Genomic DNA, 14,658 nt, shown 5'->3' with positions numbered 1-14,658 from the left:
GGGTTGATATGAAGTTCTCAAACAATTGATAAGATCGTATTTTAGAAGTTTTTTTTTTAAAGATTTATTCATTTATTATACATAAGTACCCTGTAGCTGTCTTCACACACCAGAAGAGGGCATCAGATCTCTTTACAGATGGCTGTGAGCCACCATCTGGTTGCTGGGAATTGAACTCAGGACCTCTGGAAGAGCAGTCGGTGCTCTTAACCACTGAGCCATCTCTCCAGCCCAATATTTTAGAAGTTTTGCTGCTGGCCCTGCAGGCTGCCTAGTCGCCTCACCTGAAGTACTCTGCAAAGATGAGACCCTCATCATCCTGAAGAGACCAGAAGAGGAGTCCAGTCCTCACAACCAGTGCTAGTTCTGTTGGCACTCTCCCCACCCTCCACCCCCAGAATACTAGATAAAGACTGGGAAAATCGTGTCCAGCTCCAGATGTGTCTAGCCCCTTGTCACAGACATCGATGTCCTTGCTTTCCACCCCTGCAGAGTCCTGCCCCAGCCCCTGCCCTAGCCCCTGCCCTGGCCCCTTCAGCCCCTGCCCTAGCCCCTTCTCTGGCCCCTTCAGCCTTTGTCCTAGCCACCCCCCAACCACCTGCCCTAACCGCTGCCCCTGCCCTAGCCCCAGGAGACCCCACCACCATCCTCAAGCCACCTTATTCTCTGATATATACCGATCTCTCCTTCCATGTGTCATCCACTCACTGTTTGTACCATGTGTAGCAACTCAGGGACGTGCTCGTCCCACCCTACCACACCTCATTCCACCCAACTCCACCCCCGCCCCCATAGCTTCTCCTTCAGAACTCTCAGGTCCACCTCTGCCCAGCCCTACCATCCATCTCATGTCCTACAGATGGGCTTTGTGCTCGTTTCTCCAAAGAGCCGTCCTCAGGCAGGCCAGAGAACCCGGTCCTCATGGATCTCTCTGAAGGACTACATTCCCCCAAACTCTCTGCTCCTAGGCTCCGTGGCTAGAACATGTCCCAGGAACCCGCAGACTCTCCGATCACCCAAGAGGATCTATTCACAGCATAGCCTTCCAAATATGCGCAACCCGCAGGCCCTGTGCACTCAGGATTGCCCGTGACATGGCCCAACAGTCACGAGCTTAAATCATGATGGGTATTTTGAAATCTTTCCTTTTTCTTTTATGTTATTGGGTATATGGAGGCCGGGAGAGCTGCGTGCCACGGCGCATGTGCAGCCCACTCGCGGGAGTTGGTTCTCTCCTCCCACCATGTAGGTCGTACGACTCCAGCTCAGGTCTTGGACTGTGCATCGGACTTCATGCCCAGCACCTTTTCCAGGTGAGCCACCTCCTGGGTCCAGCAATTTTCTTATGGCTCAGTCACAGGAATCTCAGACATGAACTTTATAGACCATGACACTGAGTGAATCCCGCTGCAGCCACCCGCCCTTGTGTGACTGCCAGTGCCAAGGCTATCTTGCTCTGGCCTCACTGGTGACTCTGGGTTGCTGCATGGTGTTCCACCGCTATTTGTAAGTGCCACAAAATCAAAGCCACTCTGTCAAGCTTCCCTTCTTCCCAGCCTCATACCGAATCTGGATTCTACCCCTCGGTGTCCTCAAGCCTTGTTACTGTTAGCCCACGTGTATCCTGGCACAGGCTTTTAACTAACTCAGTCTAACATGAGTCTGTAATGACGGACACCTTACCCCCATTGGCAGGGAGCACTGTGCTGGAAGAGGACCACAGCAGAGCCCTCCAAAGCTGGGATCCTGACAATTTTTAGGCTTTGGTCTAAACTTGGAAAGATTAAGTGACTTGCCACACGGACCTAAGAACTCTTAGATGCCCAGAGCACCTATAGAATCGGCTGGTAAAAGTGCTCATTGCCAAGCCTGAGTTCAATCCCCAGGACTCAGATAATCAAAGGAAAAAAACCAACTTCCGTGCATTTCCTCTGACTTCCACATGTGCACTGTGGCATCGTGTACACACATGCACAAGCTCATGCACACACAGATTTTTTTTTTAAAAAGCTACCGCCAGGTGGTGGTGCATGCCTTTGACCCCATCACTCCAGAGGCAGAGACCAGCCTGAGTTCGAGGCCACAGTAAGTTCCAGAACAGCTAGAACTCTGTAAAAAGACCCTGTCTCAAAAAAGAAAAGAAAAGAAAAAAAAAAAAAAAGGTATTCGGTGAGGATGTGGGAAGGATGTGGGGATGGCCGGGAAGGCCACACTGAGGTATGGATTTAACCACTGGATTTAGGGGAACACTGGTGAGCCAGCTTCTGGAAGCACAAGAAAAAGGCAAGCCCTGGGGCTGGATGTCAATCTCCCTGCACCCTCTGCCTGCCACCGTGGACACTGAAACACAGTGGTGGCACTAACTGAGCAACCACTAGAACATCCACCCAGAACACCAGACTTGGGAACTCTGGTATCCAGACGGATGTCGCAGCTCCTCCGTGTCACTCCCAGGGCCCAGGGTGAAATGCGTGCGTGGTTCTGCTGGCAGACTCACCCCCCACCCGGTGCAGAGGACGGGGGTGGGGGTGGGCCTTCAAACCCGGGTCTCAGCATGCCAGATTCCTCTGCTCCTCGCCTGGGATGAGAAACTAGGGCGTGGGGAGGGCGGGGTTCCCTTGTCATTCTTAGAGACGTATGGGAGGAAAAAGTCCCTAAAACTTCATAGGACCGGGCTGGGGATTTAGCTCAGTGGTAGAGCGCTTACCTAGGAAGCACAAGGCCCTGGGTTCGGTCCCCAGCTCCGAAAAAAAAAAAAAGAACCAAAAAAAAAAAAAAAAAAAAAAAAAAAACTTCATAGGACCAAAAACCCGGGGTCAGGCATGGTGACACATGCCTTTCATCCAAGCAGATCTCTAAGTTCAGGCTAGCCTGGTCTAAACAGTTCCAGGCCAGCCAGGGCTACGCAATGAGATCCTGTCTCAAAAAGCAAAGAAAAACAAAATTCTGACCTGCACTCTGTGTCCTGTGGTAGGATGAACTATGCAGAGACTCAGTGTGAACAAAGGACGCTGCTTCTGACAGGAGGGCCTGAGTGTGACACACACCTGTTCTGAGCAGTAGGTACCTGTGATCTTTAATTAACTCTAAATAGATAACGTATCTCTATAATTATAATATAGAAATGATAATGAACAAAAAATAGATACTCGGGGAGTGAGGCAGGGATTTTTCTAGAATATTGCTGTGAGCAAAGTACGCTCAAGGTTTTCAGCATGAGCAGTCGCGCAGCCAGGGAGCTTGGTCAGCACTTGGGGACTGAGGTAAATATCCGGAGGCCGTGCATGCCCTTGATCTCTTCTTTCAGTGCCTGAAGAGGAAGAGATAGCATGGTCAGTTCTTGTGTCTTTACATTCGCTGTAGAGTATTCTACGGGGCTCTGTCTGGAGGACACTTGAACATGTTTTGTTTAAGCAACTTTTCCTTCAAAATACTTTTTGCCTATGTCTGTGTAGTGTGTGTGTTTGCATATATGCGGGTGCGTGCGTGCATGTGTGTATGTGCATGTGTGTTTGGAGGCCTGAGTTTGACAGCTCTCCACTTTATATATCAAAGTAGATTGTCTAACCCTGGAGCTTACCATTCAGGCCAGTCAACTCACCCCAGGGATGGCCTGCTTCTGCCTTCCAGGCACTCAGATTACAGATTACCATACCCAACCCAAAATGACTTAAACGCTGGGTGCATCACACACACACACACACACACACACACACACACACACACACACACACACACACACACACGTAAAGCCAGCATCCAGACTAAAGCTCTAACACCTGCACACACACTTTTGCCCTCTAAGCTTCTTCCCAGCCCCTTTTACAGTTTGTTTGAGGCAGTGTCTCACTACATAGCCCTCGCTGGCCTTGAACTCTCTATGTAGAGCATGGTCCTCCCATTCACTGAGATCTGCCCTCCTCCACCTCCCAAGTGTCGGGATTAGAGGTGCACACCCAGGTCACTTTACAACTTATTTTCATTCCACAATACCCATTTGTTGTGCCACACACCGACAGCCCAGCCACCTGGGTTAAGGCAGGGAAGTAGCTTGAGCTCAGGAGTTCAAACAGCCCAGCAACACAGGAGGACCCCGAAGCAAAACTTAACACTGAGGCTGAGGCTGAAGAGATGGCCCAGCCGTTGAGCATCTGTTGCTATTGCCGAAGACCCTAGCTCCGTGACTCCAATCCTGGGGGAATCTCCCTCTTCTGGCCTCTGAGTACACCAGGCACACAAACATACATGCAGGCCAAACACTCATACACATAAAGTAAAAATGAATCTTAAAGTGTACAGACGTGATTGGGAAGGCCACCTGATGCTGACCTCCTGCCTATGCAGCTGACCTCTTGCCTATGACTTCTGGCCACAGTGCACACATGTACACACACCCCCAACATCTGGGTTGTAGAGTTAAAACAACACTGAATACCTCTGGTCCAAAGTCAGCAAGTGATTAATCAGGTCAGGGGATGGACCCAGACATTCTGTGGTCTTGGCCACAGTGGGTCTCAGTTGCATTCCTAACTGACCCTGCTGTTGTGTTGGGAGCCCACGAGCCATCTGAGGCCAACTCTATATTCACATGGAAGCCTCAACTCTGCAGACAAAAATGAGCCTGGATAAAACAGCCTATCACAACGGGGTGCCTTCCCTAGGCTTGCTGCAGGTCCATGATGCCCCCTAGTGGCTATTTTTGTCTCTGCATCTGGGCTACCATGGGCAGCTCCCACTGCTAATCGTATCTTCAGGCAACAGGCAGGTCCTGGATCCTGGAAGCTTTGAAGCTTTGCAGTTCACTGTGCACATCCCCTCCTACCAACCCCTCCCTCTGGTCTCTGTGAAGCCCCCTAAGGCCCCTCACCCCACGTCAATGTCACACGTTACCTGCTCCAGCCACAGAGCAATCATGGCATCACTATGGCTGAGGACACGTTGGCTCTGGTTGGAGGATGGGCTTGGCTAAAGTACCCTAAGTGCAGGAGGATCAGTCACTCATGGGGCCTTGAATAAAGCCCTGTGTTCCATCCCCAGTGCTTAACAAATAAAAATAAAAAAGTTCAAGGCTATCTTCAGTTACATACTGAGTTCAAGGCCAGCCTGGGCTATGAAACATTGACAAAAAGAAGAAGAAAAAAAGGACTATGGACAAGGAGATGCAGCTTGAAAGCCAATCATATTGATGCAGGCCTTTGATGCCAGCACTTGGGAGGCAGAGGCAGGCGGATCTCTGTGAGTTCAAGGCCACTAGTCTATTACACAGTGCAGGACAGCCAGGGCTGTACAGTAGACCCTGTCTTTAAAAAAGATGCAGCTTGGATAGACATGTCTGAGCATGGCTATGAGCACAGTGTATTGGGGTCACACTCAGTATTGGGGTCACAGAGAAAAAGGCAATGACAAAGAAATAATAGACCAAAAAAAGCAACAGGAGCGCTTGCTAAGCAAGCCTGACAAATCTTGATCCCCAGAACCTAGGTAAAGAGGCCAGATGTGGCCCACATCTGTAATCCTGGCATCCCTACGGCAATATAAGAAGGGAAGACAGGAGCATTGCCTAGAAGCTAGCCTGGAGTGCACAGTACAGTTATGGAGGCCTTACTGTGTGTCGGGCTTTTCTCAAGCTGTGGGTGCTCACCACTCCCGAGAGCCTTTGGGGCGTGCACTGTTCCAGTTATTGTGCTACAGATTAGGAAACTAAGTCACAGGGAGGTTGAGTAACTTTCTCAGGTTCACAACCTAGAAGGTAGCGACTCTAGCTACAGGCCAAGGCTCCCATGGTAGTGCCCAGAGTCCAGTCATACCAGGCAGCCTGTGTGCTAGAGAACTCAAGTCCCACAGGCTGTGGAAAAAGCCACCAGCCAGGTCTCCCCAGTCCAGTCTACCTGCGCTCTAAGTCTGAAGACCACGCCCAACTGACCACTGCCCCATCCCAGCCTGCCTGAGGGCTGGAGGTGCCGCAGCCCAGGCACAGGGCTGTGAGGGTGCCAAAGAGCTGACAAGTGTCAGGAGTGCATGTATCTAGGACGCAAGTCAGAATCAGCAGCAGCTGGAAGAGGGAGTTGGAGGGTTAGGTGACGTGACACAGTGGGTAAAGGTGCCTGGCAAGCCCGGTGACCTGAGTTCAATCCCCAGGGCCCACCCACATGGTGGAAGGCGAATTATACTTTAGCCACATATGTGCTGTGGCATGTGTGCCCCAGCCCTACTGGAAGGGCTCTGGAGGCCAGCCAGGAGGACAGCAAACAGCTTTTGAGTTGGGTGCAGAAGGGAACCTAGGCCAGGGGCTCAATCAGGGTCCAGGTTCAGATGAAGAGAAAGAGAGTGGCAGGAAACAGCCAGCGGGAGGGTGACTGCAGGAGAGAGAACCCTTCGACGACAGTAAATGATGTGTGACATCAAGGTCAGATCTGGGCTTTTCAAAAACTAAACCAGCTGATTGCACACAAGGCCTCCGTGGGTGAAACCAAACACAGCTATCCAAAGGAGTGACTTCAGTGACAAAGGCCCTGCGTCATAGTCAGGGGTTCCCATTGAGGAACACACACATACAGAAATCTACAAAAATCACATGTCATTTCACACTGTCCGAGCTTGCAAACACTGAATTCAGTGTGTGACAGCAGAAAACAGAGTGGGCCAGGCACAGCGGAACACGTCTATAACCCTGCAGAGGCAGTGGCTAGAGATCATGAGTCCAAACAATTCAGCACCAAATGGACATCCTGTTAAAAATCCCTAGCACGGGTTGAGGCCGTACCTCAGTAGAGCACTAGTCTTGTATGCACGAAGCCGTGGGCTCTGTCCTCAGAGCCTTATACACTGGGCACGATGGCGCATAGTTAGAAACCCAGCATTTCATGGGTGGAGGCAGAAGGATCAGAAGTTCAAAGTCATCCTCAGCTATATAAGTTTGAGAATTAGTCTTAAAAATATGCAAACTAGGCTGGGGATACAGCTCAGAAAGTAGAGCTCTCGTGGAGTATGCACCAGCCCTAGGTTTGATCCTCAGCACTTCATATGCCAGTCGAGGTGTCACACTGCTCACCCAGTACTTGGGAGGCAGAGACAGGAGAATCAGAAGCAAGAACTCATCCTCACCTACATGGTGAGTTTGGGGCTGGCCTGGGCTTCATGAGACCCTCTCTTTAAGATCATAACAACAACAAAAAACAAAAACAAAAGCAAAGAAACAGTAACGCTGTTAGTATTATAAAAAGCAACAGTAAACATTGTTAGTATTACAAAAAGAAACAGTAACACTTAGTATTATAAAAAGCAACAGTAACGCTTAGTATTCTAAAAAGAGCTGAAAGAGAACTACCAGGTGGCTTACTTTCAATTTGGAATGAATTCACATTTGCTCAAATTTCACTCTGGTGAATCTCTGAGTCTGTGTTTCTAAGGTCTCTGATTCTGTCTGTAGACATAATGATTTGTACATGGTGCTTACCCTCCTGTGCTCTCACAGCTCATTTCAATCAGAAAACATAAGCATTGTAATGTTTATACCAAGAATCCCCTGTCTCGGTTTTGTTCTTACCATTTGTTTTCTGCCTTGTCAATAAATGCTGACCACTCAATGGCTGGGCAGAATAGAGAATAGGGTGGGACAAGCACCAACCAGAGGAAGAGAGAGCCAGAGAGAGGGAGATTGAGATCAGTGAGGAGGATGGAGGATTTGGAGCCATGAGGAAGAGGTCAGAGAGAGATCATGGAAACACACCTGAAGCCCAAAGAGCCAGATCAATAATACACAAGCATCATGGAAAGGGGCTGGAGGTAGCCAGATTAGCATAAAAAGATAGATCATTTAACTGCTCAGTTATTGAGGAACAGTTTTAAATAAATATTGTTTCTCTGTGATTATTGGAGATTAGCATAAAGAAATACAATATAGTGTAATGTAATCCACACTACATTTATATAAGAGTTACCTCATGTGCACCTGTCCTCCTGACCACATACTAACAGCTGCCTTGCTCTCTCCTGTATGAACAGTGACAGTCTCCCTGCCCACTGCTGCGCCCTCACATGCTGAAGGCCAGGGGCCATCAGGAACCACCGACCTGATTGACCATCTGGTGCTGCTGGACCGTCCTCTTCGCTTTAAATTCTTCTGACTCGATTTTAATTTCATACATCGCCCCGCAGCCTCCTAAAAGAGAGTCAAAGGCATCTCAGTGATGACAGATGAGTACCAGACAATCCAAAAAGGGAACACTCTGACAGCATTCTGCAAACAGGTGTAGATAAAGATCACAGTTTCTGCTCTGACCATTTCCTCCTGGCAGGCAGCCTTGATCGTTCCTTTTGCAAGACCTGTCTACTACCCACCCCCGAGTGTGGGCAGGAAAGATGGGGCACAAAGCTTGGAGAGCACGGATAGGTAGAGCATTCTCTCCTAGTAAGTAGTGGGAAGGCTGGTTCAGGAGCACAAACGTATCCTAAGGTTTCATCTAAGCGTCTTGTGTTGCCCCACAGAGACTATCAACCTGACGGATCCAGCATCGCTTAGGAGACAAGCCTCTGGGCATGCCCATGAGGGAGTTCCTAGATTTGGGTAACTCACCTTAAGCTGCAGTCCTGGACTAAAGGGAAAGATCGTGACCTGAGTGCCAGCATCCAAGCCTCTGCTTCCTGTGTGGATGCCATGTAACCAGTCATCCGAGCTCTTGCGGCCATACTTTTCTACCGTGATGCATGCCCTCAGAGCCCCCACTTGACATAGAGTTTCACCTCATCAGAGCTCACATTCTCCAGAGTCAAGGATGACCCTGAACTACACTTTCTGAATTCGGGGATTACAGGCCGGCAACAGCATCTCCCATCAATTTTACAAATTTCTGTGGTTAGCATTCCTTCTAGGCTCTGCCCCACAGTTACCTGGCAACAGCCAAGAAGGCCTGGCTTACTATAAATGGAGCTGTTTGCCCCCTCCTCACTCTTTTATTCTCTCTCTTCTCTCCCACACCCCTATCTCCCTCTTCCCCCATCCCCTCCCCCACTCTCCACATGTTCCTGCCCCTCTCTCTGCCTCTACTCCCTTCCCAACTCCCCTTTCCACGCCCTGAATAAACTCTATTCCATACTATACCCACTATATGGCTGGTACCTCAGGGGAAGGGATGCCTCAGCATGGCCTGCAGAGACTCTCCTCCCACCTCACCATACCACGCTCTACAAAACATATCCTAGCTCTTCTTTTTTATAAAACACAACATCTGGGAATCGAACCCAGGCCTTTGTACATGCTGGCCCAGTACTCTACCAACTGAGCTACATCCCCAGCCCAGTACAGAGCTGCAATATCCTCCAAACCCATGCAAATGTGCTTCCAGGGAACTCAACGGCCCCTCCTAGTAGTGGCAATATAGTTCTTATCTAGCTGCTTGCACCTGTGTTCCTCTCTGGGTGTGTCTGAATAAGGCACCCATGTCCTCTCTGCTTCTACTGCACAGCACAGACCTGACAAAAATTCAGAGGTGCAGCAGTGACCTGAGGAAAGCCCGGCCAGACTGGGCTTGGAGAGTCTGCCCTGGGTCCCGATTCTGCTTCTGGTTCTCCTGCCTCCTTTGGCTGCTTTGGGCTTGCCTCTTGGATAAAGTAGGGTAGCTGACAAAACCTACCTTGGGCCCATTCTAGCGTTACTGTTGTAGGCTGTCAGAAGAACTGGGGTGGGCAGATTACAAGATCTATCTTGAAAATGAGAACCTTGACCTGAGCTCTTGGTGTCCCTACAGGGGCAGGCTTGCTGAGGGACCTCATGTGAGCAAGGCTAGACCCCGTAACCCAGAGTTCTCTCAGCTGAGGCTTGTCTTTGTGGTTCTCTGAGGTTTCTAAGTCCTCATCTCCATCAGGCCCAAAGCAACACACACAGAGAAATTGTGTCAAGTCCCCTCCTCCTAGTCTCGTGACTTCAGCCTCTCCCCAGACGAAAACTCTAGAAAACCTCAGCAAAGTCCCACAGAAAGAATGGGTGAAAGCCTTACCTGAGATATCTGTGACTTGGATAGCCGTGGCTCGAGGAAACTTTTCTTTGAGAACCTGGGTCACTTTGAGCTCCCCCTCCGTCTGGGAGGCGAACATCCGATGTGCACAGTGCCACAGAGGGAGCTATGAGAACAAAGAGGTGGTCTGTGCACCTGTGAGAAGGCACGGCAGGGACAGGCAGGATTGGGGGTGCTAGTGAGCACTGGTGAAGGGGCCGTCCATCACTCCTCAGACTCACCTGAAGGCCCAGAGCAGGCCACTACTCTAGACTTTCAGGGACGTACCCTGGGTCTCTGTGGTACGTTTGTGTGTGTGAAGCTGCCTGTGTGTACACATTCCTTGGGGTCAGAGAACAAGCGCAGCTGTCCTTCTCAGAGATATCACCCTGGCTTTTTTGAGACAGGGGCTCTCACTGGTTCATCAAGTTGGCAAGGTGGCAGGCTGGCAGGCAAGCCCCAGAGATCCGCCTGTCTTGCCCTCCCAGCACTGGGATTTCAAGTACGTCCCCTCACACCTGGCTTCTGTTCTTTTTATTTTTAGTTTTGTGTGTGTGTGTGTGTGTGTGTGTGTGTGTGTGTGTGTGTGTGTGTATAAAAGAGTGCACACATGGATGCAAGGTCTTCAGAGGTTGGATGAGGGAGGTGATCCCGGGGGCTGGGGTTACGGGCAGTTTGTGAGTTGATTGACATAGATGCTGGAAACCAAATTGAGATCCTCCACCAAGACACCCTTGTCCACCATCTCACATGGGTCCTGGGGGGTGACTCAGATCATCCCCGTAAGCACTTTACCAACCATGTCATTTCCCCAGCTCTCTCATTAGCCAATCTTTTTTTCTTTTTTTTTTTTTTTTCTTTTTTTCGGAGCTGGGGACCGAACCCAGGGCCTTGTGCTTGCTAGGCAAGCGCTTTACCACTGAGCTAAATCCCCAACCCCTCATTAGCCAATCTTAAAGGACAAAATGGAGTCTGTCCCTCTACAGCAGCATCCCAGAGCTGACCCTAAGGCAGGTCCTCTGAAGCAGCGAGTGAGCAGACATAGGTAGGCCAAGATGCCTAAGAGGTGGCTGAAATGCAGACCAGAGGAGAGGTCTGGAGTTAGGTGGTCTGTGTGCTACACGGAGGAACGGAACCATGAGGCTGTGAGGCTGAGCACAGCTGGAAGGTTTGAGGGTAGAATTGAGCCTGAAACAGAAGCATCGGCGGATGAACAGGATGGCAAGGTAAAATCACTCAGGGTTGCAGATTCCTCAAAGGAGGATGTCATTTTAGCACACCTATCCTGGTACCACACATGACCTGCCCTGGATGTCCTGCAACAAAACTCCTCAGCTGGAGAGGCACATTCAAGACCAGCAGGCAAGTACGGAAAGATGGATGAGGTAGAGCTAAAGAGGAGAAAGAGTGGCTTACGATTTTATTCCAGGAGTTAGGAGGAATGTCACAAGTTCTAGGCCAGCCAGGCCTATAATTCAAGAACCTGTCTCAAAAAACAGCAGGGATTGGAAGAATTAGGAGAGCTCGCCCAGTGCTGGGCTCCTACTCCAGTCTGCAGGCTATGGAGAGTGAAGGTCAGAGGCCTGGTCAGCATGAAACTGCAGGGTACAGGCTCTGCCCAGCACCAAACCCTTGACTCGGGGTGATAACACCAATGTTTTCCTATACGTAAGGCGGCCTCTCCCAGGGCCTCTATACTGTTACTGTTTATGGAACTGTCTCCCGATCCTGAGTCCGGTACCCCCCAGCACGCCCGGTACGATGCAGAGGGCAGGAGAGAATGAATGAGAACAAGGAAGGGCCTCGGCCCTGCCCCGCGTCCCCAGCCTGACAACAGCCGCCCGAGCTCCCCCGCAGCTCCGCCCGAGCCCCGCCGGCTCACCCCGCGGCTCCCGCGGAGCAAAGGCATAGCGGCCACGGGGCCCCATGCCGCCATGCCCGGCGACGCAGCCCGAGGTCACGGTGCAGCCGGAAGGACGCAGGCACTGTGTCCAGATTCGCCGCCCTGGACGAGCCCGCCCCCTGCCGCCCGGAGGCCGCGTCCGCTCCACGGTTGCCACCCGGAACCGGCCGTACCTGCAAGCACGGGAGCCCTCCGTCCTGCCACGGCCAGTTTTCACTTCAGGGTCCCCTATCTGCCCCCAGGTCACACTCCTCAGTAGCCAGAACCCTGGCGTGCACAGGATAGGCCCCCCTCACCCCGGCATCCTAGTCACTGCTCTTGGAAGTTGGCTTCTTTCCTGAAGAAGTTTCTGTGAAAGTCTCGAGCAACCCGGGTCTTCTACGGTTTGTGTTCTAGAAAGAGTGGAGACTTGATGAGGGGGCTGAAACTGGAGGGCAGACTGCTACAATGGCCAAGTGGGATAGGGTGTGGCGGGGTGTTAGATGAAAATTTGTTTTGGATTTCCCTGAGTTTCAGGGACAGAGGTCAGAACAGGCATAGAATAGCACCTGTAATCTCAGGACTGTTTTGTGTTCAAAACCAGCCAGGGCTAAGGTGAGGACAGCTTGGGCTGAGACCCCTCTCAAGACTAAAACTATTTTTTTTTCTTTTTTCTTTTTTTTGGAGCTGGGGACCGAACCCAGGGCCTTGCGCTTGCTAGGCAAGTGCTCTACCACTGAGCTAAATCCCCAACCCCCGACTAAAACTATTTTTAATCATACTTTTAATCCCACCACTGGAGAGACAAAGGCAGGTAGATCTGAGTTCAAGCCCAGCCAATCGACTTAGTTTAAGGTCAGCCAAGGCCACACAGTGAGACTCTGTCTCAAAACAATAAAAAAAAAAAAAAAAAAAAAAGAAATCTCCAGAAAAGGGTAGGATTTGGAACACACACCATGAGGACAGAGTATGCACTTGTGCCTATGCAATCTGTACCTCTTTTGTGGATTGGATCTAGATTTGTTCTTTAAAGTGACCAACTAAAAGTAGGCTTATTTATATAGGTCCAGCATGGTGGCCCACACCTTTAATCCAAGCACACAGGAGGCAGAGGCAGGTGATCTGTTAGTTCAAGGATTGCTTGGCCAATTGCGCGAGTTCCACGACAGTAAGGACTACATAGAGAAACCCTGTCTCAAAACTAAACTTGTTCATTCATTCCAATGTTGAGTGACTCCTGAGTACCAGCCCTCACCTCCAGATTACTTGATAGGCATATTTTTCTGCTTGATTCCTTAAACTTTACGGTTAGTGTAACTAGGGATAATTTATTAACTTTTAAGTTTCTTCATTTATGCCAAGAATACAATCAACACTGTAGAGTGGCCCCTCCTTGCTAATGAGCAGGAACTATAACTAGATGGTGACTGGTTTAAGATTGGTCACAGGATCTGAACCAGACCATTGAGACATAGTTCCTGGACTTGGCAGGAACTAAAGAAATTATGGTTTACCACTATGTTGCTAAGCTCGTAGAAAGCCTGGCACTGATAGCAGCCGGCTTTGCAACCAAATAGAAATGTTTTGGCAATGAAGGGGAAACAGATTATGTGACTCTCTGAGCTATGGAAGCCCCACTGGATATGAATACTGAATTCAGTGCAGAATTGAAGCTTTGTCACTTGAAGCTAAGTGCCCTGGGTTAAAGGTTACAGACATGTGTAGACACTGGTGCTTTTGCTTATCAATCCTTTTCCACAGAACGATCACCTCCACAAATGTCACTGAGAACTGTTGACTCTCCACTGTGTGCTCTTACCTTTGTTTCCAGAAGGCTGCCAAACCATTTGAGAGAAAAATGTTCACTCTCAAATCCTTTGGACTTCAGAGAAATAAACTTTCATGATTTCACCCTTACCTACCCATCTAGCTGGACTTTGAATTGCAGGATATAGTACCAGAATTGCCCTCATGGGTTCTGCTAGACATTTGGTCACACAATCGTCTTTTAAACTATGGTTTTGTCTTTTTTTGATACTTACCTCCAACCAAGCCACATTAGTACTACCTACAACTTGAGGCTTAAAATTCTTAAATTTTATGTGTCTGGGTATTTTGCCTGCATATATGTCTGTACAATATGTGCACACAGTGTCCAGGGCCAGAAGAGTGTCAGATCCCCTAGAACTAGAGATACAGATGGGTCCTGAGAATCAAGCCCTGGTCCTCAAGAAAAGCCAGTGCTCTTAACCACTGAGCCATCTCTCAGTCCCTTTTTACAAATGGCCTTTGGGCCCAGAAGTGGCTAATCCTTTCTGCTCTGACCCTGAGGTTCTTTCACCGTCATTAACTTTGTCATAATCACTCATTTTGCTTATTGTTGAGACAGTGTCTCCTATAGCCCAACCCGGCCTCAAATTCATTAATGTAGCTGAAAATGACTTGGATTTCTGACCCTCTTGTCTGGGTTACAAGCCTGTGCCATTTCGCCAAGGGGAGGCCTCAGTTAGGGTCTCTTGGGATGCATCTCCTCACTGAGGTGTTTACCTCACTGAGGTGATTTTTTTCTTTTTTCTTTTTTTTTTTTTTTCCGGAGCTGGGGACTGAACCCAGGGCCTCGTGCTTGCTAAGCAAGCGCTCTACCGCTGAGCTACATCTCCAACCCCACTGAGGTGGTTTTTAATTGCAGTCATTTTATAGAGCCTCCTAACACCCCAAGAGTCAACAGTTCTTAAAAATTCAGTTCCATACAGCTGTGCACCAGCTTCCTGACCTTGTTCATTT

General features: G+C 49.7%; 1 protein-coding gene across 1 annotated transcript; it reads right to left on the bottom strand.

The window, feature by feature from the left end:
• Positions 1–2,372: 2,372 nt before the first annotated feature.
• Positions 2,373–11,948, bottom strand: Bola3 (bolA family member 3). Its single transcript, NM_001106601.1, is given in 5 exon segments — positions 2,373–2,672; positions 2,805–3,310; positions 8,073–8,161; positions 9,996–10,119; positions 11,875–11,948. Coding segments are annotated over 4 exon segments (333 nt in total). The 5' UTR covers positions 11,929–11,948; the 3' UTR covers positions 2,373–2,672; positions 2,805–3,244.
• Positions 11,949–14,658: the final 2,710 nt, after the last annotated feature.

This window comes from Rattus norvegicus, chromosome 4 (assembly GCF_021556685.1).
Source record: "Rattus norvegicus strain SHRSP/BbbUtx chromosome 4, alternate assembly SHRSP_T2T, whole genome shotgun sequence".
Taxonomy (NCBI): Eukaryota; Metazoa; Chordata; class Mammalia; order Rodentia; family Muridae; genus Rattus; species Rattus norvegicus.
This window is presented reverse-complemented; position numbering and strand designations above follow the sequence as displayed.